General features: G+C 38.8%; 1 protein-coding gene across 1 annotated transcript in view; it reads right to left on the reverse strand.

Moving 5' to 3' along the window:
• EDRF1 (erythroid differentiation regulatory factor 1) overlaps window positions 1–25543 on the reverse strand; it is a 1512804-nt gene that overhangs the window by 133221 nt on the left and 1354040 nt on the right. The window contains exon 21 of the mRNA XM_044055563.1: window positions 5723–5886. Coding sequence (XP_043911498.1) covers window positions 5723–5886 — 164 coding nt within the window. The remainder of the gene's footprint in view (window positions 1–5722; window positions 5887–25543) is intronic.

Raw genomic sequence — 25543 nt, forward strand, 5'->3', positions numbered from 1 at the left:
TAAGTGCTTTCGGTCGCACTACAAATGTGCAACCTTCATCAGACAACATCAGTTAGTTAATTGGGAAACATTTTAAATCCCCCCTCAAGTGACATCATCATTACATCAGCTCAAAGCTCAAAATTTAAAGCAACAATACCCCCTTCTTGTCATGAAGAATACAAATACACATCCCCAGCAGTTTTCATTGTATAATACATATATGATAATACATTTTATACAAAAATCAATTTATTCCAAATTCATATCAAATATGTATATATATAAATATATGCTTTCGTATTCCATAAAATTAATAATAAAAAATAAAAATAGGAATAAAAATATATAACTGTATAAATATATGTATACACACAATACATATATATAATATAATATCAGAGGATGCTTATGTACGTCTCAATAACTGTGTACTTAAAGTACACTATACTTCCCCAAGAAACTTGTGTGTTTATATAATTAACATCTTTCTAAAGCCTTCAATTTAAGTATACATTTCAGGAAACTAATTTCATTAAGTCCAGGGTACATATAGGCATTGGTCAACAATTGCCACAACAATTCCTTTTGTTCTAATCTTAGAGACCATGGACCACCCCTAGGATCAACTTTCACTTGTTCAACCACCAAAAACAGAAACAAATGATCATTATGGTCATTAATGTGTCTAGCTAGAGCATTAGTACAGTCTTTTTTCATTATATTGTACTGATGTTCATACACTCTCTGCTTGAGGTGGCATTCCATCTTCCCAAAATAAAAATGTGGACACCATTGGCACTCAGCCAAATATACAACACCATTAATATTACAAGTAAACCTATCCTTAACAGAGTAGTCAACCATATTCAATGTAAATTTATTAGTTAACTTTATGTATTTACACTGGTTACATGAACCACATTTAAACATCCCCCCCAGGTCTAGCGGATGCTGCCTGATTTCTTTCTATCATACTTTTAAGAGTAACACCCAGTTTAAACACTACCTTAAGAGAGACAGGTACTTTATTCCTAATGCTGCCATCATCCATCGGCAAGGTCCAATTTTTACACAAAATGGACCGTACATCATATGCATTAAGGGAAAAGGCAGTAGTAAAAATAAAAGAAAACTTATCATTAAATCCATTTCCATATGTATTAGTAGTACCTTCATCCATACTCACATCATTAATGGATTGTGGATGTTCAAGCATTTCTATAGAATCCACAATCCTATTGTTAAGTATAGGTTTAAACCACGCTGAATTGCATTTGTTAGTAACCTCCTCAATTAATGTTTCCAATAATTCGGGAGGATAACCTCGTGAAATAAACATTCCTTTAAGGGTCTCACATTCGGTCACATATTCAATGTTCAAAGTTATCATACGGGCTGCCCTGACTAACTGACCCTTTACAACAAACAGATTCTGAAAGAATGGGTGGGAATTCTCAAAATGCAAAAAACAATTAGAGTATGTTGGTTTACAATAGATTTTTGCTGTGTTACACCCATTCAAACTATCTTTTCTTAAGACATCCAAAAAGCTAATTTCATTAACATGAAATTCGTAGGTAAATTTAAAAAAATCGGTTAATTCTGAAATATTTTCCACAAAATCAACAACATCAGCATGGTTCCCATGAAATAATATAAAAATGTCATCCAGGTAATGTGTGTACCAGGTGACATGCTTTTTGAAGATGGCATGTTTAAAAAGCAACATAGTTTCCCAGTATGCCATAACACAGTTGGCAAAGCTCCTACCACATGGCTATCCCCCCCAAAAAGAATGTAATTGTTCGCCAAAATAAAATCAAGAAGATATTCAATCAGATTTATTTAATCACCTGAAAAACCAATCATATGTAAAAAATTCTCTCACCCACTGAACCCCCAAAGATTGAGGGATGACCTTATACAAATCACAGGCATCAATCATTAGAAAGTGACATCCTCACGATACTTTAACTTACTGATGCTTTCCAAGAAGTGCCAAGAGTCGCGAGAAATCTGGGTCTGTCCAACCAAGCATTTCTTTAATTTCATACTGACACTTTTGCATTTGTTAACCAGGAACATCTGACTGGGCTCAAAGCCCCTTATCAGAAGTGGCCCAATGAGACAAGCTCCAATTAATAAAAAAGGTAGTACAAGCAAAAAACACATAGCTGAGAAATATAGATTAGAATAAATCCAAAGTAAATTATGTACATTGACAGATTAGGTGCTGCTGAAAGCAATAAGAATGTTTAGAGTTACAATATGAACATAGTGGAGTATCAGAGGCCTGGGAAATAATGCTATAGCCTTAGCATGATTATTAAACGTTACATATAAATGGAATCTATCAAAGAATAGAAACATATTCAGGATTACTTTCTAGTAGAATAAATGCTGCAATACGAAACTGGTTCTAAATAAAGTTATTTCAAGCAAGTCAAAGAATGACAACCTCGCAGTCGGTCTTGAAATATATATGTTCAGTAATATGTAGTACCACTTCACTGCCATCATTCATTTTGTAGTAACTCTTGTAAGTATTGTAACTACCTTGCGGTAGCCACCTCTGGACTGTAATGTAGTTTCCTTATTGTATTAATCTATTGGGGCTTTTCTCCCTGGGCCTCCACTGAAAATGGGCTCTCGTCAGCCCAGTGGACCTTCCCGGTAAACAAATGACATAAATAAATAAATAAAATGAGGCTGTAATTTACACACCAAGCTTTCCAGTAAGAAACTACTGTGTGTCTTGTGGTTTAGGATTGCATTCAGAGCAAGACTTCACAAAAAGGACAGTAAAACCTCTTAGTATGCGATAACCTCCTGTTGATTTATTAAATTTACAAGGGTAGCTTGTTGGACAGGTTTTCAGTGGAGACATCTTGGAAAGATGGTTCTTGTGAAGAGAAGAGAAAGCAGCTGGGTAGCAATGCTATTGTTGCTGGCTCTTGAGTATTATCTTTTATTCTGAGGATTTTAAAAATGGCATATGGCAACCAAAAAGGGAATCACCTATAACAAGTGCATCTAAAATATGTGCCTTAATATTTACTTATTATTTTATTTATTTATTTTCCATTTGTTTACCAGGTTAGTCCGAGTGGACACAAGGTGACAGTTTTCAGCAGAGGCCCAGGGAGAAAACCTCCAAATACATAGTAAAAATTATAAAAAAATAATAAAACATTATATAAATACAGTACAAAGAGCATAGAACATATGAAAGGAGTAAAAATCAGAGTTTTACAATTCATGCAGCATACAGTGGTTAGAATATTGAGAAAATTAAACAAGATATTATACAACAAATACAGAATTGCTTGAACATAAATTCAAAAAGAAGTTTCCATAGACAAACAGGGTTAAACTAGAAATCATAACTATAAAAGTGGCCTAAACACCTGGTTCACAGTACTATGCACTAAGTGAAACTATACAGTATACCTGTGATCTAGGGATGTTGAAAGTCAAGAACTCAAGAAATATCAGGAAGTCAGGAAATATCTTCAAGGAGATTTTTAAAGACTAGCTAAATCAGTTTACTAGTACATTTCCCATCACAGCTTCTCTGTATAGTCTTTGACAGAATCACAGATGCGCTTAATGTTCATAAGAGATTCAACTATTTTAAGACTGGATATTAGCTTCAGTTTATAATCAGACACAGAATTGATATTTTACAGAATACTTTCAAGGACAGAATTGTGATTTGGCAACATATACATCTGATAACTCTCAGCCCTAATTGCTAAGGTACTAAATGTGTAAACTTTTTAAAATAACTGTCCTGCAACCTAATATCTCTAGCAAAGGGAAAATAACCTACAGGATTTTAACAAAGCTTCAGGATCTTATTAAGTTATAGTAAATAAAATGTTTTTATTTATTAAACTTTTATAAAATCATAATCGTTACATGCAGGCTGTTCAATATCAGATGTTTCAAATTTCCCTCCATAAACCATAGGCAACTAAAAAAGGCACTTAGATTCTGGGACTTTAAGCAGTACTAACAATAGCAATAATAGTAGCTTCATTAAACTTGGCATTTTGTGAGCAAAACTTGACGATGAGATTGGGTATGTCCTCACAGATGAAATGCTGGGAAGGAAGACTCGAAAATTCAATATCTGTTTCTTCCCCTGGAGATTTTTTTTGTTTTAATATTTATACAGTGCCTTTACAGATATCAGTACCAATAACAATGATTGTTGATAGGACCACAGCTTGAATCATTGTTGGTGCGTGTCACACACTTACTGGAATGTCAGTCCTTCTCATTAGAGAGGCAATGATCTCCTTGTCTAGCCTCTATAAAACACATTTGGTAGAAGCAAACACTAAAGGAGGTTTTCATATTAAGAAATGAGCTTCAATGGACTGCAGCCCTTCAAACTGTTCCATCAGTTAAGACCCCAAGTTAAGCTTAAGAAGTTCATGCTACCTTTGAATGCCTCCTTATGTTCCAGTACTTTCAATATAATCTCCAGAATACCTGATCAAGGCATCTTGATTAATACAGATGTAGGTTCCTACTTCAACCATTGTTGGTAATCTTTCTAGGCACTTATGGTGACTGACTTCTCCTCTCTAGCATTGGGAGTAAATTGAAAAGATATGTTAGTCTTAGATGACACAGCTGACTTAGCAATCTCAGAATAGATGGGGGAATAAATCTTTATGGTTTCTGTATTCTTTTGAATTAATTCATTTTTTTTTGTTTAACTTCTCCAACTGATCCAAGGTTTTTTTTGTGACCAGAGTATTTCTTTTTCCTCTGACAGTTTTCAACCTTATGGTCAATCAAACTCCCCAACAAAACTGGCAGTCCAAATGAAAATCTTACTGTGAAGTTTCAGATGAGGCTAGTTGTCAAATTCATCTACATTTATTCACAGATTTAGCCAAAGTGACATGGAGAACGTTAAAAAATAAACAAACAAATAAAAATTAATGACGAAGCCGAAAAGTTGCACATTTAGCCACTTGAAACAGAGTTGTAACTGGTGTGAAAAACTACTGAAGTCAACGGGACATTTTCAGCTGTTAAACAGCTGGGAAATGTGGTTAAAGCACAATCAGACAGATGATGAAAGACAGCTGCTGCACACACTACTACATAAGGTGACAACAGCACTAGCTTTCACTGTTACCTGTAAAAAGGTAAGAAGCTGCTACAACCTAACATGTGGGTTCGGAGAATACGGTAAGTGGGAAGAGAATCCAATGTCATGATTTAGTCTTACTGTGATTCCCAAAGATCTGCAGTTAGTGACTTCACCTTAAGGAAGGCACCCAATTTCAGGCAACACAATTAATGGTAGACTTTAAGGTACTTCATTCTAAAATCATCTTTGGCCACCTAATGAGTTCAAAAATGATTGCTACATTTTATCAGATAAAAACTCAGTCCTGGCACTGACAGCAGCCTTGCTTCAATACAGCATACCCCATGGATAAGGGGTATTTGTACAATGACTACATGGCATACTGGTGCTCAAAAATGACTACTACAAAGGTTATTACACTATACAAGTAAATAGGTGTAAATGATCAGCCACATCTGAGCAGATCTTAGCAAATATAATTTTCTAAAAGGGAAAACTATTTCTAAAAATATAAGACAATATAAACTGCTATCAGTTATACTTCTTTTGTGTATGCATAGTCATATTAATTATAAATCTGGTAAACACATTCGGACAATATTAAAATGTCTACTTTTGAGAGATTACCTTGTTTTCTTTTTTGCTGAGGTCAGCTTAATAATCTGTAAAAGAAAAAAAGTCAGACGAGACTCAAATATATTAAGGAGCTTTAGGACTTCTTCTCTATTCACATTGGAAGATGTGCCACTTTCTGATGCAGTTCCACCAGTACTTCTTTCAATGTCGTTTACCTGAAAGCCAGTAGCACAAATATCAAGTTTAATCACAGCAGATACTAACACTAAACTATATGTCATCTTTAATTATGAAAATTACAGTCAATGTAACTTCTGAACTATACAAACAATCTTCAGCATATAGCCTTCAGAGAGGAGTCAACACTGTGAGACGCATGTCACTGGTGTTTGTAAATAGCACCATAAGGTGATGTTTTTTGTGCATCTGTTAAAATTTGCCAAGATCTTCAAAACTGCCTTTGCATACCTTTTTCAAAACAAAGTTAAAGAAATGTATTAAAAAGTAAATTAATGGTTATCATTACATTGTTTTACTTATTTCAGCCTCTGCAGATCTAACACAAAGTAAAATCTGGTTTAATGTGGTGCTTAATACTATGCAATGTGCAGTACATGCCAGGCTGACAAAATTACAACATAACATGGATGAACATAGCTGTTATTTTAAGACGGTGTTTATTCCTAGCTGGGGATAAGCTCTCATAAATAAATACTGAAGGGATCTCTCAAAGAAAAAGCCTTAGTCAGATGCTCAAGTCAAGGAAGACAGTTTATTCCACAGAAAAAGTGCGAAATATGCAAAATAATTTGTACTTAACATCTCTAACAGGAATCTAGGAATGACTAGCAAACCATCACTCAATTATCTGACCTGCAATGGAGGGTATAGTGGAGAAGGTCTGTCAGCCTACTTCTTGTTTCACCATTTCTTATGAAGCTCACCGCATTCACTGTTGATAATAATTTTAGCGCAATGAAGTAAGGTTATGTATGCAAACTTACTGTAACAGTGCACATTTGTATAGACTACTGCTGCAACAATGTAAGCTATTTGACTCCCTCCCCATTGCAACTGACCAGCTTTCAAAGCTAAAGGGCATCTTCCATGTGCATTGAGAGGAGCTCCATATAAAGGAGACAGAGCACCACACCCTCACAGGAAGTCAACAGCTCTGAAAGAAAAAAAAATGCTAGGAAATGACTTAAAAGGTAATATATCCACACTGTGGCAAAAATAAGAAAGAAGACACAAAGAAAAAGGCTAGAGGGAGGGAATGGTTAGTGCAACAGTGATATATTACAACATATACTGTTATGGTAGGTTCACTTGTATACCTGTACTTATATTCAACATTTATGTCACTGTTGCAGGACTTTCCAAGATGGCTGCACACTAATCAACAGCTTAACTTCAGCTCCCTCAGTGTGAAAAAAAGAAACTGAAAGACAAGGGCCAAGATGTCCTGTCATTTTAGTAAATTCAGTTACATAGCCTATATGTCAGCAAAGAAAAAATTAAGACAGCCTGAAAGAAAATAAACTAGAAAAATGTGAAAAGAAAATATTAAGGGGGAGGGATCTTGAGTATGTTCAGCATAAAACAGTTCAAGCTCCAGCTATGGTGCAAGACATGGCGTCCAGTAATCTAGAGGAAAAATAAGTCAAATGTGCTCAGAACAGATTAAAATTAAAGAAACATTGAAGGAGTACATCAACTCAAATAAAAAAGGCTGGAAAAAATGGAAGAAGCTTTAAACAGATGTTCAGATGAGCTGATAAAACTGCAGAAATCGAAGGTCGAATGAAGAAAATGCTGATTTTTCAGGTAGAGACGTTTCAAAAGTGGTAGAATTAGAGGGCAGAGAATTTTTCTGCTGTACCAGAAACACTAAAAGGAATACACTGTATTAACTTTAAGAAGGCACAAATAAGACACTGGACTGGTATTCCACAGAATGAAATGTCAACTAAAAGGGCACACACTGTCTATGCTTCAAATCTGGCCATGAGTAAGCAGCCAAGACCTGTATTAGAAAAGATGCAAACCTACCAGCTGGAAGAGTTGATCCTGACAAACCTGTGGCAAAAGGGCAACGTATTAAATAAAGAGTTTGTAGAAAATGATTATTCACTGTACAACAGGCAAAACAGAAACAAATTTATGCCAGAAATGAGGGAATGTTGAGAAGCATGTGTAAGATTAAAGCACTGTATACAGCTGTCTCTTCAGAATCTTTTTTCCTTGAAGATCAGTCATTTTTTGATATGGAATAGGCTATGGAGGGAATACAAATATCTGTCCAAAAACTGAGACATCAAGTAGAAGTGGGTTCTGTTTCTCATTCTGATAAAGCACAGGGAGAGAAATTTTGCCAGTAAATTTTTTTCCAAAGGAAAGTGCTTGAGTTACAGAAAAAAAGTACAGGAATTGACTAGAAGAATCATAAGCACCTTGGAATTGAACTAGAATATGGAGTTGGGAGATGGCTATGAACAAGACCACCACCAGCAACATGGAAATTAATGAATAAGTGTGAGACTGCAAACCATCAACCACATTTATGAAATATGGCTGTATAAGAAAAAGTAGAAAGGCTGGACTTTTTTTGACTTTGTCAAATATGTGGCGAGCTGAAAGGCATTTGTCCTAACTCATGTTATTAATGTCTAGAAGAACACTCAGGGGAGAGGAAGAGGAAGGAAAAGGGTAACTGTAAATAAAACAATTTCTGTTCTTGACAGAATTTCTATGAAAGTTTTCATAATTTAAACCGCATGTTTTATAGAAAAGTGTTTTAGGTTGTTCTTGTATGTAATACAAAGTAAACAGGTGCCTTGTTTTCTCTTTTTTTTTTAGTATTAAGAAATATAGGCATTACAATGCAAAAACAGAAAAAAGGCTAGGCAAAAGCATGTTTAGTTAATAGGTTGCAATCTTGGGTTGCTGAGGTGGGGTAGAGAGGACAAAACTAGACAGATCATATTTGTAGAGCTGACAAGTTTTTGCTTCGTTTTGCATAGATGAATGTCTGGATAAAGATCCTCGGCTTAATCTAATTACAAGTGTCGGGTAGAAACAAACCTGCAGTTGAGGACTGTTTTTTTTTTTTCTCTTATGTTTCCATGGAGACAAGCTGATAACAGAGCAATAAAAAGCCAGCACACTGGTTTCTACAAGGCTAAAAGTTCATGTTTTCTGAAAGCATGCAAGTTGCTTTTCATATCTGGGAGGGAAATAAAGATAAAAAAAAAGAACAGACACAATTAGTGCAATTGGAAGTACAGGCAATAACATATTTCCTAGAATGGAGAACCTCAATTTCAGGTTAATTAAAGTCTATACTTGCAGCTGTCTATTTGTGAAAATTGTTACTATTTGTAAGCTTAAACTTCATTATTTGAAGATGTACACAGTTTTGTGTGTTGGTATTACATTAGCTGGTTCTGGGAGTGTTTTTTTTTTTTTTTGAGGGTTTTCATTAAAACAACAAGTCTTGTAAAATGTTACATTGGTTCCAAAGTTGCTAAGAAGAAAATGAATAAAGGATTAACTTGCCAAAAATTAGTGGGTGCATGCATCACAAAAGCTTGGAATACAACATTTAAAAAGCTATCATATACAACAGGTGGAATAATGACATTTTATCATAACAACACTCCATATTATTTTGGAATGCTAATGTTCTCACAATATAGACAAAAAGGAAACTATTTAATAATATTAAGAAATGCAGAATGCAAATAATGCTACAGAAGATAAATATGGAAAGAACTGAGCATGTGAATTTGGTAAGGAAGGGATTTCTGGATGGATAGTTAACATAAAAGAGTAGGACTTGTATTAATTGCTGGAGGAGCTCCAAAAGGGGGGGGGGGAAGAAAACAATGGCAGATTTTTAGTAGTAAAAAACTACTGGCAAGGGATGATGATTATGCTGCAGTGTATTTATATTCCACCTAAAACTGATTATGGAGCTTAAAAAATTGGGAAAAATAGTTTTAAGCAGGGAATAAAACTTATAGGTAGGGACTGCAATTTGAATTGCAACAATGAAAATGTATCTAAGGAGCCTAAAAGGGAAAAAATATAACAAAAAGAGGGTAGATTTCTGAAGAAATTTATGAAAAATATTTGGTATGAAAGATGTGAATTCAGCAGTAGGAACTTGGGAATAATTTACATATCCCCCAAAGTACAATAACTGGGCTAGTCTACACAAATTATATTTTCACAGGAACAAATGCATTTAATTGAGAACTTTGACACAATCCAAAACTACTTCAGATAATGTGTCAATAATTACTAATGTAAAAATGCAGGGTAATGAAGTAAAGATGAGACACTGGTGCGTCCCCACCTACTTGTTAAAAAAAAAAAAAGAGGAATTTAAGGCATGGGTAGTGGAAAATATTTGGAAGTTATTATGGAAGATAGAAAGTACTCCAGAAGTTATAGCTACAGAGTGGGATAAAATGAAAGTGTAGTTTAAAAATAGGGTAGAAATAAGGTTAAGAAGTAAAGTACAGTAGACAGTCGATTATCCAAATGTGAGTTATCAGAACCAGCCTTCCAAAGTTTTCGGGTAGGAAAAATCTGAATATGTAAACATTGTATGTATTTGCTTGAGCATGTTTTTTGAGCTTACAGCCAGCTCGTGTGTTAAAAATATTTTTTATTGTCCACTGGAATTGCTGAATGGATGAAAAGTGTACTCCTGCATGCAAAAAAAAAAAAAAAAAAAGATTTTAGAAGTTGTTTATCCGATTCAATCATATGTTGAATTATCCGAACAATTTGATTATCCGTACTACCCTAGGTCCCAATTAGTTTGGATAATCAACTCTCTGCTGTATAGTTATGTAAGAACTTACCATAACAGTAGACATCCTACTGATTATTGCTGCAATATTCATAACAGATTGGTTGTTGTCCGGCCCGGCTACCAAAGCTTTACCTTTCTGAGGGCATACATCCAGATGATGACCTCAGCTCATTAGCGTAGGTAGGTATATAAATGGATGTACTCACAAGATCCTCAGACTATCTCGCCATCAGACTGAATGCAGGTCATTGCACCAGACAGACTGCTCTTGTTTGGTATTGTAGCTTCACTTCTTTGAGTCAGATAAATGCCCTGTTGAGGATCTTTCCTTTCTAATCTTTTGACTGTGTATTAGTTGTTACAGTATGACAGGTAGCAGTGGTAAGGGCAAGTGGGGTAGGCAAATTCTGTACAAAGACTTGCACACTAAGTGCCCTTTCCATCTACACCCAGGACGCAACTACAAATTTTGCTCCATGTGTTACTTGTTTGTTCCTAATACTCTCCAATCAAGGCTCTTCACTCTTAATACATTCTTCAAAATCCAGTGCTTAAAATGCTTAGCCTACTCTACCATAATGGAATCACCAAACGCTGGCCTTCCTCCAAAGAGAAACTTCAGAGACCCATAGAGGATTCTTTATCCATTGTCCCTGAATTGAATATACCTGTTGAGGTGGTAAAACCCATGGTATGTCAGACTATCTCAACAGCATACTACTGAAACCCCATCAGAGGCCAGTATGAATCCTGTGGCTTTGCAGATGACCAAATCCTCCAATGAACCACAATTCATTATTTTAGAGGGCCCACATGGAGCTACTCAGATCCTAGTATGGGAAGAGGTCTCAGGAACACTTTTACAAATGCATCAGTGTTCCAAACCTCCTAGACTGGTACAGGCAGATATCACACCTAAAAAGAAGAAACAAAAACTTAAGCATACAATGTCCTCTTTAGCTTCTAAGGGGAAAAAGTCTAGAGTTTTCTCAGGGGTTATTTTAAGCCATTACATCCCTGAAGCCTCCATACTCTGTGACCCAGCCTACATTAGCTACCCCACAAAACAGGTAATGTATTCTTCCAGGCTGATTCAGACCATCCTTTGAATGCCTCCTCACAACTACATTCTCCAAAGCAACTCTCTGCCAATGCAGACTCCCTCTCCCCTGATAACAAACATTATTTAAAGGGGTTGACAAAGGCTAAAGTATTACAGAACAAGTGGAATCTCACAGAAGAAAAGGCTCAATTGTAGAGTGTTAAAGAGAAAATAAGGGAGTACCTGCATAATGTGCATTTGTTTAGAAAGACTGCTGTTAAGCAACTTTTTTTTTTTTTTGATAACTCCAAAGCACAAAAACGTTTGGCACAATGACTTAGGCAAGAAAAAGTAGAAAGGGTTGTTGCCAAACTTAGGGAGCCTATAACAAGAAAAATAACCAGAGATCCTGTACAGGTATTAGAAATATTTTGGAAATTTTACAAAAAAATGTATAAAGCAGAGAAGTGGGGAAATAAAGAAAAAAAATCACAAAAGGAAATATTTATGGAAGACTTAAATATGAAAAGGTTAGAAGCAGTTGAGATGCAACAATTAACAGTTACGATAGGAGGAGATGAGATAAAAATGGTGATATATAAACAATCTGCAGGAAAGACTCCAGGAATAGATGGTATTCTCACAGATGTCTGGAAGCTATGAGGAAAGAAAGTGATAAAAGATCAGGAAGGTTTTACTTAACATTATTTTTAAAGGTGAGGAAGAACCAACATCCTGGGAAAAAAGCTATGGTGGCTGTAATATATAAAGATAGGTAAAGATCCATTAGATCCAGATTCATATAGGCCCATTTCATTTTTAAACTATGATTATAAAGTGTTTATGTATATAATGGTTAAAAGAATGGCAAAGGTGTTGCCAAAATTGATAGATATGGATTAATGTGGTTTTGTGGTGGGGAGCAACCATTTGACAACATTAACAAAAAAATGATGATCCAGAAAAAGCATTCAACAGAGTAAGCTGGAATTTTATGAGTATAGCAATGGAAGCATTTGTATTTCCTAATACAATAATAAGGTTAACTAGGAGGATTTATGAGGGATCGGTGGCAAAAATCAAAGTGGAAGGGTACCTCTCTGATAAGTTGTGTTTAAACAGAGGAATCAGGCACAGGTGTCTTCTTTCTCTTCAGTTAGGGTTACATTTTGAACCACTGGTAAAGAAAATAATGGCTTCTGAAATTCAAGGATATAATTGGTATGCTAGTCAAGAAAAGCCGTCTTTACTTGCAGATGATATTACTGTGTACCCGATAGAACCAGAAAATGATATCTCAATGTTGTGGAACATTTTGAGACTGTTCCATTTGTTTTTTTTTTTTGTTTTTTTTTTCCAGGATACAAATTAATGACTATAAAACAAAGGATATAGCTATAAACTATGTACCCATGAGTGAATTAGTTGAGCAAAACCCATATTTATGGGGACATGATAAAATTAAGTATTTAGGAGTACGGCTTAAAAGGATTCTGTTATGACAGCTAAAGATATTGGGGAAGAGACCAAACAAAAGATAATACAAAAACAGAGAAATGAGAAGCTCATGCCTAAGGATATAGACAGCAAGACACAAGCAGTAAAAATGTTTTAATCCCTTTAGTTTTATACACAGTTTAGGCATGTTTTTATCAACCAGAGGATAAGTTGTGGACCGTAATTAATAAAGAGAGGACGGATTTAATTTTGGAGGGGAAGAGGGCAAGAATTAAATGGGATAATCTGATCCTTCCAATAGAACGACATTTAGATTACTGGAGTTGAAGTGATATTTTAGAGCCACTCATTAAAAGCTCGTATACACTGCACAAGCAAGAAAACTACAATTCAAAGTGGAAAGGAATGGTGATAAAGCAGGGGTGGGGAGTAATTCAATAAATAAGGAAAGAATGGGATTTTGTATGCAGATCCTTAATGAGAATAACAGTCATACAGAATATTATACTCAAAGAAACAAAGTATACTAAGAACTAAGCCAACATAGGAATATAGAAAGGAAATTCTGCCAATAGGGATGACTGCAATTAGGGGTACACAGAATAGACAAGATGGGGTGTAGTTTACTGGAGGAAGCTGGCAAAGGAACCAAGGTACTGGGGACAAATAATTAAATCTCTTTCCACATATCTTTAGCTGCCATAACCAAATCCTTTTTAATACATATCATATCATAACTTCATTTTATCATGCCACTATAAATATGGGTATTGTTGAACTAATTTGTGTGTAGGTACATAGGTTATAGTTGCAGCCTTTGTTTTAGTTGTATTATTTTATATCTTGAGAAAATCTGGAACTACCTCAGAATGTTCCACAACACTAAGATGTCCTTTTCTGTTTCCATCAGGTACAAAATAATATCACCTACAAATAAAGCACACATTTCTTAACCACCACACCAATTACATCTTTGAATTTCTGAATCCCTTATTTTCTTTGCCACCAGAGGCTGTAAATATAAAGCATATAACAAAGAGGAAAGAGGACACCCCTGCCTGGTTCCTTTGTTCAGGCACAACTTATCAGAAAGGAACCCTGCCAATTTGATTTCTGCCTTTGATCCCTCACATATCCATAAAATTAACCTTATTATTATAATCAAGAAATGCAAATGCATTCTTAACCCTGGAAGATGCTTATATTTGTGCAGTCACAGAAACCTGGTTCAAAGCTGCAGAGAGCACCCCAGCCTTACCTGGTTACTCATCCTATCATACATTCAGACTCCAAACTGTGGGCAGCAAAGGAAAAGGAGGTGCAGTTTCAATGTACATTAAAGACACACACACCTCCAGGCTGGTCAAACAGTATGACGCACAGGAGACAATAAAGGTGCAGTTAACAGTTGACAAGACCCCTATTCAAATCACAGCTAGCTACAGGCACCCAAATTTGTTTCAGGATGCCCACTCCACCTATCTGGACCTCTTTGAATCAAGATTCAACCCTTTACCCTGATCCTGGGTGATTTTAACTACCCAACCACAGATTAGAAAAACTACTCATGCCAGAACACAAGTGCCCAGAGATTCTTCGACTTTATCAATGCAAATGCCTTGGAACAGCTAGTTGATACCCCCAGAAGAGGTGATATCATCTTGGACTTGGTATTAACCAACATGAGTAACCACTGCAGCACCCCTACAGTATCATCCTCCCTGGTAAGATCCGACCATAAAACGGTCACTTTTGCAGTCATCTCCCCCCCCCCCCTTAGCTAGGATTCAACAAAATAAATTCCCCAAAGCTGATTACAACCTCCTGAGGGATGGTATAAACAGCTTCACAGTCCCCTCCCCCTCTGTTGGAACTGGCACTAATGCTCAAATCTACACCAAAGTACTATACGAGCACCTATATAGATGCATGTAATCAGGAATACCAGACAAAACAAAATCTTCTGCAAGGAAGAGCAAACCTGTCTGGTGGACATCTGCAATAAATAAATGATATAGCAAAAGGAAAAAATTGCTGTCGAGGACCAAGAAGGAGCAGGTGCCCAATTGGAAGCAATCTTTCCTTAGCCTGAACAAGCAAATAAGAGCACTAGTGAAATCCTCTAAAGCCAAATGTAAGTCCAAATTGGCCACATCTACTAGAGGCAATCATAAGGCTTTCTTCACATATGTCCGCAATCTTAAAGGAACCACCCAGATATGTTCAGAACTGGTGGTCAAGGTCACCACATACACAAATGCTGCAACTATAGCCAAACTACTGGCCAACACATTCAGTGAAAACTTCACCCCTCTGTCCCCCCATCAGTTAATCAGGACATCCCCAGTACCTGCCCTCCTCCCCTTATCTCTAGGGAACAAGTCATCACTGCCCTCTCAAAGACAAAAAATACAGCCTCCACGGGACCCAATAACATCCCAGGATGCATCCTACATGAACTTGCAGCACCATTAGGCACCCTATTCAACCAAAGCCTGAGTACCGGCTTTGTCCCAGCTGAGTGAAGAACAGCCACTGTCATTTCTTTACACAAAGGTAGAGCTCCCACTGATTTGGGAAATTATAGAACTATCAGCCTAACTAGCCTGATCTGCAAGGCCATGGAATGGATTATCATGGACCTCATTAACAGGGACACTGGCAACCTCCAAACACTCGACCCCACACAGTTTGGCTTTGTCAAGGAGAGGTCACTTCTGTTAATTCTGGTCGACTTCTTTGAGACAGTCACCAAAGCCATAGACAAGGGGAAGATGGTGCACACTGCCTACCTTGGCCTGGTCAAAGCCTTCGACACTATTCCCCACGTGGGCATCATGTGCAAAATAGATAAACTCTCTCAAATGGGCATCAATCCACATGTTATTAGATGGGTACCAAACTGGGTCACTGATAGAACCCACCTAATTAAAATAGGGGTGGCCACCTCAAGCAGTAACGAGCAGTGTACCTCAGGTATCGGTCTTGGGGCCTGTGTTACTCAGGATATACTTCTCTGAGGTGTAGGCCAAAACCAGTGGGCTATGGCTGACCAAGTTTGTAGATGACTGCAAGCTGGGTGCGGTCATCAATTCTCCAAGTGATGTGGACGTCCTCCAAGAGGGTCTCACCCAAACAAATGACTGGTGCCAGAAACATGGCCTCAAGCTGAATGCCAAAAAATGCATCATCATCCACTTTGGGGAGAGTGAAGTCCCCCATATTACATTAATAATGTCCTAAGCACGTAACCAGTAGTGAGGGATTTGGGCACCCAAGTTGATAGCCACCTGACATTTGACCATGTTGCTTCCGTTGTACGGACATCTTTCTACATGGCCCACTTCATAAGTAAGGGTATCTCATCCAGGGACAAGGAGGTCATAACATCCCTGTATTCTTCCCTTATAAGGCCAATTATTGAGTACAACACCCCCTTCAGCATGTACCTCACAAAACACATGCAGCAGCTGGAGAGACCAGAGGTTCCTCACCAGAAGAATCCAGGGCCTCAAACATCTACCCTACACAGATAGGCTAAAAGCCTGTCCCTCTACTCAGTTTCATACAGACTCCTCAGAGGTGATCTCTGTCTGGCACACAAAGCAATCTGAGACCCTGCCTTGACGGGACTGCTTCATATCCACAAGTCAAGCTCCACTTGAGTAACCCAGACGTGTGACCTCAACCTGGTCTGTAACATTAATAGGACTTGCTGACGGGACAGATTTGTGTCCTAGGGACTCCCCCCATTTGTGGAATAGACTCCCTCTCCATGTAAAGCAAAGTACCTCATTATCCATTTTCAAGAGCAACCTGGATAACTGGATGGGAAACAGAAAATACACCCCTGGGATTCCACCTGTGTCCTTGCTGGACAAGGGCTTTGGATGCTGACTTGTCTAAACATGGGATAAACTCTTGGCTAGGCTTATAACGGCCTCAGGGTCAATAGCCTAGTACAGTACAGTTGTGTGCACTTACCATAAATGTAGATGTTCGAGTGTATTCACTGTTGCAGTCATTATATTTGGGTTATCTGCTAGCAGCTGCCCTCAGTTGGCCTGATTAACAAAGTCATGGGTCCTACATCGGTTGCTGTCTCTTCTTCTGTGACGTCAGGTCGTCAGGGGTATAAAACATGCAGCCAACGTCATTACATCAGTTTTTCTTGCCCCAGATGTCAGGTGCCCCCTAATGGGAAGCAATTAAATCTATAAATATATAAGGTTATACCTCCAACAAAAAAGTAAATACACCAAAAAGCTGTAAAGCATTGAAAAGGAGAGAAGAGGTATAGCCAAAAGAAGTCAGGGGCTGGAAGGAGGGTAACCAGGATTGCAACAGTGAATACACTTGAAGATCAACATTTACAGTAAATGTGCACAGCTGTACTATGTTCTTCATATTTAACTGTTGCAGTCATTACATTTGGGTAGATTCCATAAGCTAAGGATGGGAGGAGGAATTTAGATAGCATTAGGGCCAACTATAAGGCCCTGCAAAACTGCAATGGCAAAGCCAGCTCTGGATTTAGAGAAAATTGGCAAATGGTAATGCTTGGTGAAAGTATGTACAGAACTCCAGGTAGCAGCTTCTAGGATGTCCTTGGTAGGTACGCCTCTGAGCAAGGCTGTAGTGGTAGATGCAGCCCTGTTCGAGTGGGGTCTGATCCCCTGTGGGATAGGTTTTCCATGCTGCTTATAGCAGAAATGAATGCAATGGTCTATCCATTTGGAGATGGTTTGCTTTGAAATAGCCTTCCCCTCTGTCCCTGCAGCAAATGCCACCAGCAATTGTTCAGATTTCCTTTGATGTTTAGTCCTGTCCAAGTAGAATCTAAGTTATCTGTGCACATCTAAAGAGTGCAGTATCCATTCCCCTTTGTTCTGTGGATTAAAAGAAGGTTGGCAAATGAATGGACTGATTAAAGGCCACAATGGATACCACCTTTGGCATGAACGAGTGACTGATCCTGAGGGACAACCTGTCCGCATAAAAGATGATGAAAGGCTCCACTGCCATAAGGGCCTGTAATTCAGATACCCTTCTTGCTGAAGTGACGGCTAAAAGGAAAGCTGTTTTCCAAGAAAGGATTTTTTTTTTTACATCTGCAGTAGCAGCTGGCTTGAGAGGAGGATGGGTGAGTTTCTCCAATACAAAGTTAAAGGTCCCAGGCTGGAATTGGAGCTCTCCTGAGTGGACTTAATTTTTTGGCCCCTTTGAGGAACTGCTTGAGCAGTGGATGAAAGAAGAGGGGAGGTACTGTGTTATAATGAGCTGAAATGGCTGAGGCGTGAATTTTTATTGAGGAAAAAGACATGCCCTTGTGAAGCATCTCAAATAAGTATTGTAAAATCTGAGGTAAATTGGATGCTGCTGTGCTCATTCCTTGAGATTGGTTCCAGGCACAGAATCTTTTCCATTTTTCAGCATAAGATTTTCTAGTACTAGGCCTCCTTGCCTCTAAAATGACATTCATCACTGGTTTACTGAGGTATGGTAAAGGAGAGCTTAGGTAATTAGCCAAGCTGCTAGGTTCAGTGTTAGAAGCTGAGGGTGCAGAATCTGGTTCTCCTGCTGATACAGCAGGGTAGGATACAGGCAGGTGCCATGGGGCCAACAGTGACACACTGTGCATGAGGGGGTACCAGTGCTGGCGTGGCCAGTCTGGTGCAATCAAAATCATCCTTGGTTTGTCTTGTTTGATCTTTAGTAGTACTTTGGAGAGCAGAGGCAGAAGAAGAATGGCATAAACTGATAGGTTTTTCCAGCTGAAGGACAGAGCATCCAATTTTCAAGCTATGTGGGGAGTCATTGAGCAAAATTTTCCCAATTGATAGTTCTGGGTGGAGGCAAGCAGGTCTATATCTGGGCTCCCCCTTTTGCTCGTCAACATGTTGAAAATCCTTGGTTCCAGCTTCCACTCGTGTGGGTCCATGAGGTTTCTGCTTAGTCCGTCTGCCAGTGTATTTAGTTTTCCTCGCAGGAATTGAGCTTGTAGATGCACTTGGTAGCTCTAGGTTGTGTTCCACAATGCCATGGCTAGTCTGCAGAGGGGGTAAGAATGTGTATCCCCCTTCTTGTTTATGTACCACATAACAGTTGTACTGTCCTTCTTTACCATTAATTGTCCTGGAAAACTGTGGTCCTTGAAGGCTGCCAGAGCATTCTGTACAGCTAACATTTCTTTATGATTGATGTGAAGGTGCATTTGAATTGGGTTCCAATTGCCCTGAATGCACTTCCCTGCCAGGTGCGCCCCCCATGCATAGTCTGATGCATCTGCTGTTAGGGTTTGGGCAGCTGGGGTGTGAATGGTAGTCCCTTGTATTGGTGGCAGGCCTGTGCCCACCAAAGGAACACTAGGCGTAGGCAAGATATGATAGGAATCATTGCTTCTAGATCCTGAGAATGTTGACACCATAGGCTTTTTAGATACCATTGTAGTTTCCTCATATGCAGTCTTGCATATGGAATTAGAAGAATGCAGGAAGCCATGAACCCCAAGGCTTGTAGTATTTGCCTTGTAGATAGCAGGGGTGTTGTGGCCACTTGTTTAAAGTAGGTTGTCAAGTGAATGCTTCTCTGGCATGAGGAAAGCCATCTGGGAAGTTGTATTCAAGCTTGCTCCCAGGAATATAATTTGTTGACAGGGTACCAGGTGTGACTTTTTTGTTTATGGTGTACCCCAGACAAGTTAGCACCCTTTGTACAAAAGCCAGATGATTCAAAAGTATGTCCTGGTTTTCTGCCTGAATTAGACAATCGTCCAGGTATGGGTATATTTGAATATTACTTTGCCTGCAAAATGCAATGACTGGAGTTGGCACTTTGTGAACACCCTGGGCACAGTAGATAAGCCAAAGGGCAGTGCAGAGAACTGATAGTGCGTGTAGCTGTCTTTGAAGCATAGGCATCTTCTGCAAGATTCCCTGATTGGGATTGTGCAGGTATGCTTCCTTTAAATCTAGTGTTGCCAACCAGGCATCTTTGCTTAGCATAGGAAGCAACTGGTGAAGAGTCAGTATCTTAAATTTTGGAATCACCAAAAAGGTGTTTAGAGTAGACAGGTCCGGGATAGGACGCCATGAACTGCCTTTTCTAAGTACCAGGAAAAATCTCGAGTAGAAACCTTGTCCCTTTTCCTCTTCTGGAACCAATTGAATAGCCCCTATGTTTAAGAGAGAGAGTACTTGCTTTTGGGCCTCTGCCCACTGATTTGGAGGTAGATCCAGGCAACCGCTTGGAGTTTGTAAAGTGTGGAAATGAAATCTATATCCTTGAGATGCTATATTTAAGACCCATTTGTCCTGGGTAATGAGTCCCCAGTTCTTTGCATGAAGTGCAATCTTTCCCCCCAAAGGGGTAGTCAGTTGAGAAGTGCTTGGAGGTTTTACAAAGAAGTCATTGAGACAGTTTACCCATAGGGGGGAGGTTTATTACTCCCAGATTTGGAAGTGGAAGCCCCCCACTGCTTAGTCCTGTGTGTCCAATGGGACAGAAGCCTGGGTGCTCTGCGGGATCTGGGTATGGACTGAGAAGGTCTGGAAGAGGCAGGAAAGGACCAGTTCTTAGAAGGCCAATGCCTACTAAATCTTGGAGGTTGTACTTGTAAAAAATCTTTAACAGTTTGCATAGATTTAGCATTTTCCTCCATCTTTTTAAGAACTTCTTATGCCTTGTTGCCAAACAGGCAGTCCCGATTTAAGGGAGCATCCAGTAATTTCGCTTTAACATGATCTGGCAAGGATTGTTCCTTAAGCCAAGCATGCCTTCTAAATACAGACCCAGTTACCGCAGCCCTGCAAGATGCCTCTAGTGAATCAAAACCACATTGTAATGTATGTTTACCAACTTGTTCAGCAGAACGCATTACATCCTGTAAATCCTTATTTTCAGCACAATCAGGAGTCAACATCATTTTCTGTTTAAGCAATCCAGTAATATGCTGCTGTTACTTTAATATATGAAACTGGCAAATCAAGGCCCTAATATCCAAAGCTGCAGAAGTGTATAACTTCTTACCCCATCTATCCAGTGCCCTGGAGTCTCTATCAGAGGGGGTAGGATTTTTGGCAGTAGTAGCTTTAATGCCCTTGGGTCCCTGTGAAACTTCAGGATCCGCAGTAGGATTTTTGAAAAGGAACTTGTGAGAGTCAGGAACCCTGTAATATCTATCAGGTTTTCTGGAAGCAGGAGGTAAAGAGTCAGGGGTAATGCTAGATTTCGAAAAGGCATCATCAACAATGTCCAGTACAGGAGGTATAGCTAAAGGCCTGTGCTGGGGCAAGAGTAAGAAACCCCTAAGCCTCTTTTTAGAATCGGAGAAATCCTGACTTTCCCAACGAAAATGCTCCCTGAGAGGATGCAAGGTGTCACCAAAAGAGAAATCCTCTTGGGGGGGGGGGGGGGGGGATACAGTCCTCATAGGTAGATAAGGTAAATCCTGGTCATCAGAGGAAACAGAAATTTCATAATCCTGGACAGAAGAATCATACGCAAATTCAGACCTAGGTCTCTTGGAGGGGGAAGGTTGGCTTCCCCTGATTAAAGTAATAAGGTCTTCAGCATTCTTATTTGTTTTTTAGGCATAGAGGTCTGACCATGTGGTCTGGGCATTGGTTTTCTAGGCATGGATCGAGTTTTAGGCCTTGAAGAAGAAGATGACGTCGGTTTGATATGCAAGTCAGTAGGCCTGAATACACCCTCAGAAGCCGGTGCCTGCAGAGTGGCTAAAGACCCATCCAAGGTAGAGACATCAGCAGGTTCCACAGTTAAAGCATCTCGCAGCATACTGGACTCAGAATGGGTGTCAGTAGAGGCCTGCAAATCTGAAGTAGCGGGTATCAGGGGCTGCGAAAGAGCCTCACTGAGTACCAGCGAACTAGCGACTAGCTTAGGAGAAGCGTCAGTGGCAGCTTTGGACCGATGCGGTCTGTCTCTGTCTTTATCTTTGCATTTTTTCAGAATGCTTACTGAAGCCATATCTGGGTACCAAAACATTTAGAAGTGTAAATATACCATTGACGAATAGTTTGTTGTTTAAATAAGGCACAAAACCGACAGCGAGGTATGTCGTGGTCAGGGCCTAGGCAAGGAATACAGTACGAATGAAAATCTTTGAGGTATTTGCTTTCCACAAGAAATACAATTATTGACTTTTACTGACATCCGTTTAGAGAAAGAAAAAGTTTCCCCAATGGGGTACTTAGCTTAGTTGAAGACTTCGGTTCTGAAACTCGAAAACAAAAATTTCAGGAGTCAGCCGACTGGCACTTGCGAACTGCTTCTGCTTCGGGCACCACATGGCAAGAAAGACTGATGTAATGGCATCGGCTGCATGCTTTATACCCCTGACTACCTGATGTCATGGAAGATGAGACAGCAACCAATGCAGGACCCAAGATTTTGATCATTTGGCCAACTGAGGGCTACTGCAAGCAGATAACCCAAATGTGATGACTGCAACAGTGAAACACGAAGAACATCAGGGATTGCTATATGTAGTGAAAGAAAAACAGGGTTATGGCATACTTAGATAGTCATGGAAAAGAAACTGATTAAAGTGAGTGAGTAAGTGAAGAAGAGAGAGTACAGAAGTGTAAGGTATGAGAAGATATTTGTTCATATTTAAGTTTATAGTTTATCCTGGGGTTGAGCAAGAACAGAGACAGCTTTTGCCTAGGAAGTCTTTCAGAATAAGAGAGGAAGGGATGGTACAGACCTAATAAACACAGGTAAAGAGTTCCAGGCCTAAGCAGCACAGTACAAGTAGAGACCATGCCCAGCAGATTTGATAGGTTTGTGGACTGAAGAGTTTTTGGTCACTGGATCATAATGACCAACTGGGAACATAGTTGTGTAGAATGGTATTTAGTGCTGGACAAGGAGATGGATACTGGATAATCTTATAGGCAGTAACATGCTGTGTATATGCTAGTTGATGAGGTAGTTATAACCAGTTTAGGGTTTTTAGTAGTGTTCAGATTTTAAATTTTGTGATGCCTGGAGGTTAGTAAGGATGGGAGCTCCATAAATTAGTGAGGGGAGGAGCTAAGTAGTGGCAAGTATAGTTTTAGTTGTATTGGTGAAAAGGTTTTTAGCTTTTAAAACACCCCTAGTTTTTTTTTTTTTTAATATGATTTTGTATATGCAAGGGAAATTTAAGATTATCATCCCTAATTATTTGCTATGAGAAGTGACTTCAGTTTATTTATTTATTTTACATTTGTTTATGGAGAAAGTCCGACTGAACGAAGGTCCTTTTTTCAGCTGAGACCCGGGGAGAAAAGCTCCAGTAATAAGAAATACAAACATTGTAAAAGTTAACAAACATGCAGAGAGATTCCAGTAGCACTCACAAATAGTAACTGTATAATGACAAGCAATACAGTTCTTTAGAGGTTACATTAACAAAATATGAGATACAAGAATATATACATTTAAATGAGTAGGAGAAACAAGTTACAATAGAGATGAGGTCATGGGTTGGTGTAAAGTAGCACCCACTGAGCATTACGTAGTTAAATATTCTGAGTTTAGACTTATCCAAGAGAGTTGAAAGAACAGAGCCAAGTCTCTAAGTGACTAGTTAGGAACTTTTTAAATTGCACAGTGGAACAGTTGGAGGTAATAGGGGTTGGCAGTTTATTCCATATTTTAGGAATTACATTTCAGAAGAGTGATTCCCCAGCTAAGTTGTTAGCTTTGGTGGTTTCTAGAAGGAGTTTGTTACTGGAACGTAGGGTGGGTGTATGGTTGTACAAGATCTTGGAGAGCAGGGATTTTATCAGGTTGATGTAGGATTTTGTGGGCAAAGGTTAATTGTTTATAGTGCAGCAGCTGAGGAAGTTCTAGCCATTTTAGTTGTTTAAGAGCTGTAGAGTGATGTAACTGTGTGTGGCATCAGTGGCAAATTTGGCAACTTTATTGTAACAGGATTCCAGCTCGGTTAGATCAGTTTTATGAAGGTTGGTTAGAATTGGAGAGGCATATAGGTGAGTTGACAGAATGTGTGTGAGGGCGATGATAGCTTTTGTGGTTCTAGTTAGAAGTTGTTTCTGTAAAGACCACCTAGTTTCTTGTGGACCTTCTTAATGGTTTGAGCAATGTGAATGCTGAATTTCAGATTGTCAGTTCCGATGTCTAGCAGTTTAGTGTGTGTTATTGGGGTGATAATAGTTTTGTTTCTGAACTCTGTATTGAAAGTTCGGTTAGATGATGGAAATCTTGTAAGGTAGAAGATAAGAAGTTTTGTTTTATTGGGGTTTAGAATGGGTTGGGAATTGGTGAACCATGTTTCTACAGATAGAAACGAGTCTTTGGTTATGGTGTGGAGGTCTTGTAGGGAGGAGGCTACACATATTAGAGAACAGTTGCCTGCATATTTTATCACAGAGGCATGAAGACTGGAGGTGTGGGGTTGATTGGTGAACAGAGAGAAAAGTAGAGGCCCAAGGATGGAGCCTTGTGGGACCCCTAAGGCAACTGGGAGAAGAGTGGAGAGGTGGTATTGCCACTTTACGGCCTGCTGACATCCTAATAGGTAGCTTTGGAACCAGTTGACAGAGGAACTACTAAGGTTTACGGAGGAGAGCACATTGATGGGTTTATTGTGATTTACCATATCAAAGGCATTGGACAAGTCTAAAAATATTGCATTGTCCTTGATTTCTACAGTGGTTTATTAGTAGTATATTAGTAAAGGACATTAGAGCTGGGGTGGTGTTGTGATAGGGGACAAAACTGTGGTGTGTGTTTGATAATTGTGTGTGTGTGTGAAGGTAGTCCATGAGTTGAACTCTCTAAGGTTTTAGATAAGGGTGACATAATGGCAATTGGATGACAATTAGTAAATTCTGTGGAATGACCTACTTTGTGTAAAGGTATAACATGGGAGATCTTCCACATAACAGGTACTAAGCCATTAGATATTGATCTGTTAATGAGTATCGCAGCTGGTTATGCTATTCTTCCTGCTGCAATTTGCAGGAAGTCGGCTGGGAGTCTGTCTGCAGCTAGAGTGGTTTGTTTCAGTTTTCGCAGTAAATTTTTTTTAATGGTATCTACAGATATTGGTTGTAATGTGAATTGGTTAAGGCTATTTTGGGAGGTGTGGCTGTGCTGGAGAGCTACAGGAACACAGTTGTCGGAGATGTTTTGAGAATTAGAAAGGGCTAGGACAGTTTCTGTAAAGTAATTATTAAATTAAGTTGCTATATTATCAGAGTTGATGTTTGAGGTTGGAGGGAGGGTAGTTGTTTTACCTGGTAGGAGTATATTACTAACTGCAGCCCATAACATGAGGGTTATTCTGGTGTTTTTTTTTTCTGAATATTGTGGTAGTAGCTGATTTTGTCCTTTTTTACAAGTTTCTTAGCTTTGTTTCTCAGTTCTAAGAATGTTTGTCTTGTAATTTAGGTTTTGTTTTTGTGATGCTGTTCCCAGGCCTTGTCTCTAGCTTTGAGTAAGGATATACATTCTTTACTTAGCCAGGGTTCATAGTTATTATTGCTCTCAGGGAATGATGGAAGTTTACAATATC

The sequence above is a fragment of the Protopterus annectens genome, chromosome 14.part0, assembly GCF_019279795.1.
Source record: "Protopterus annectens isolate FY-2018-M chromosome 14.part0, PAN1.0, whole genome shotgun sequence".
Lineage (NCBI taxonomy): Eukaryota > Metazoa > Chordata > Ceratodontiformes > Protopteridae > Protopterus > Protopterus annectens.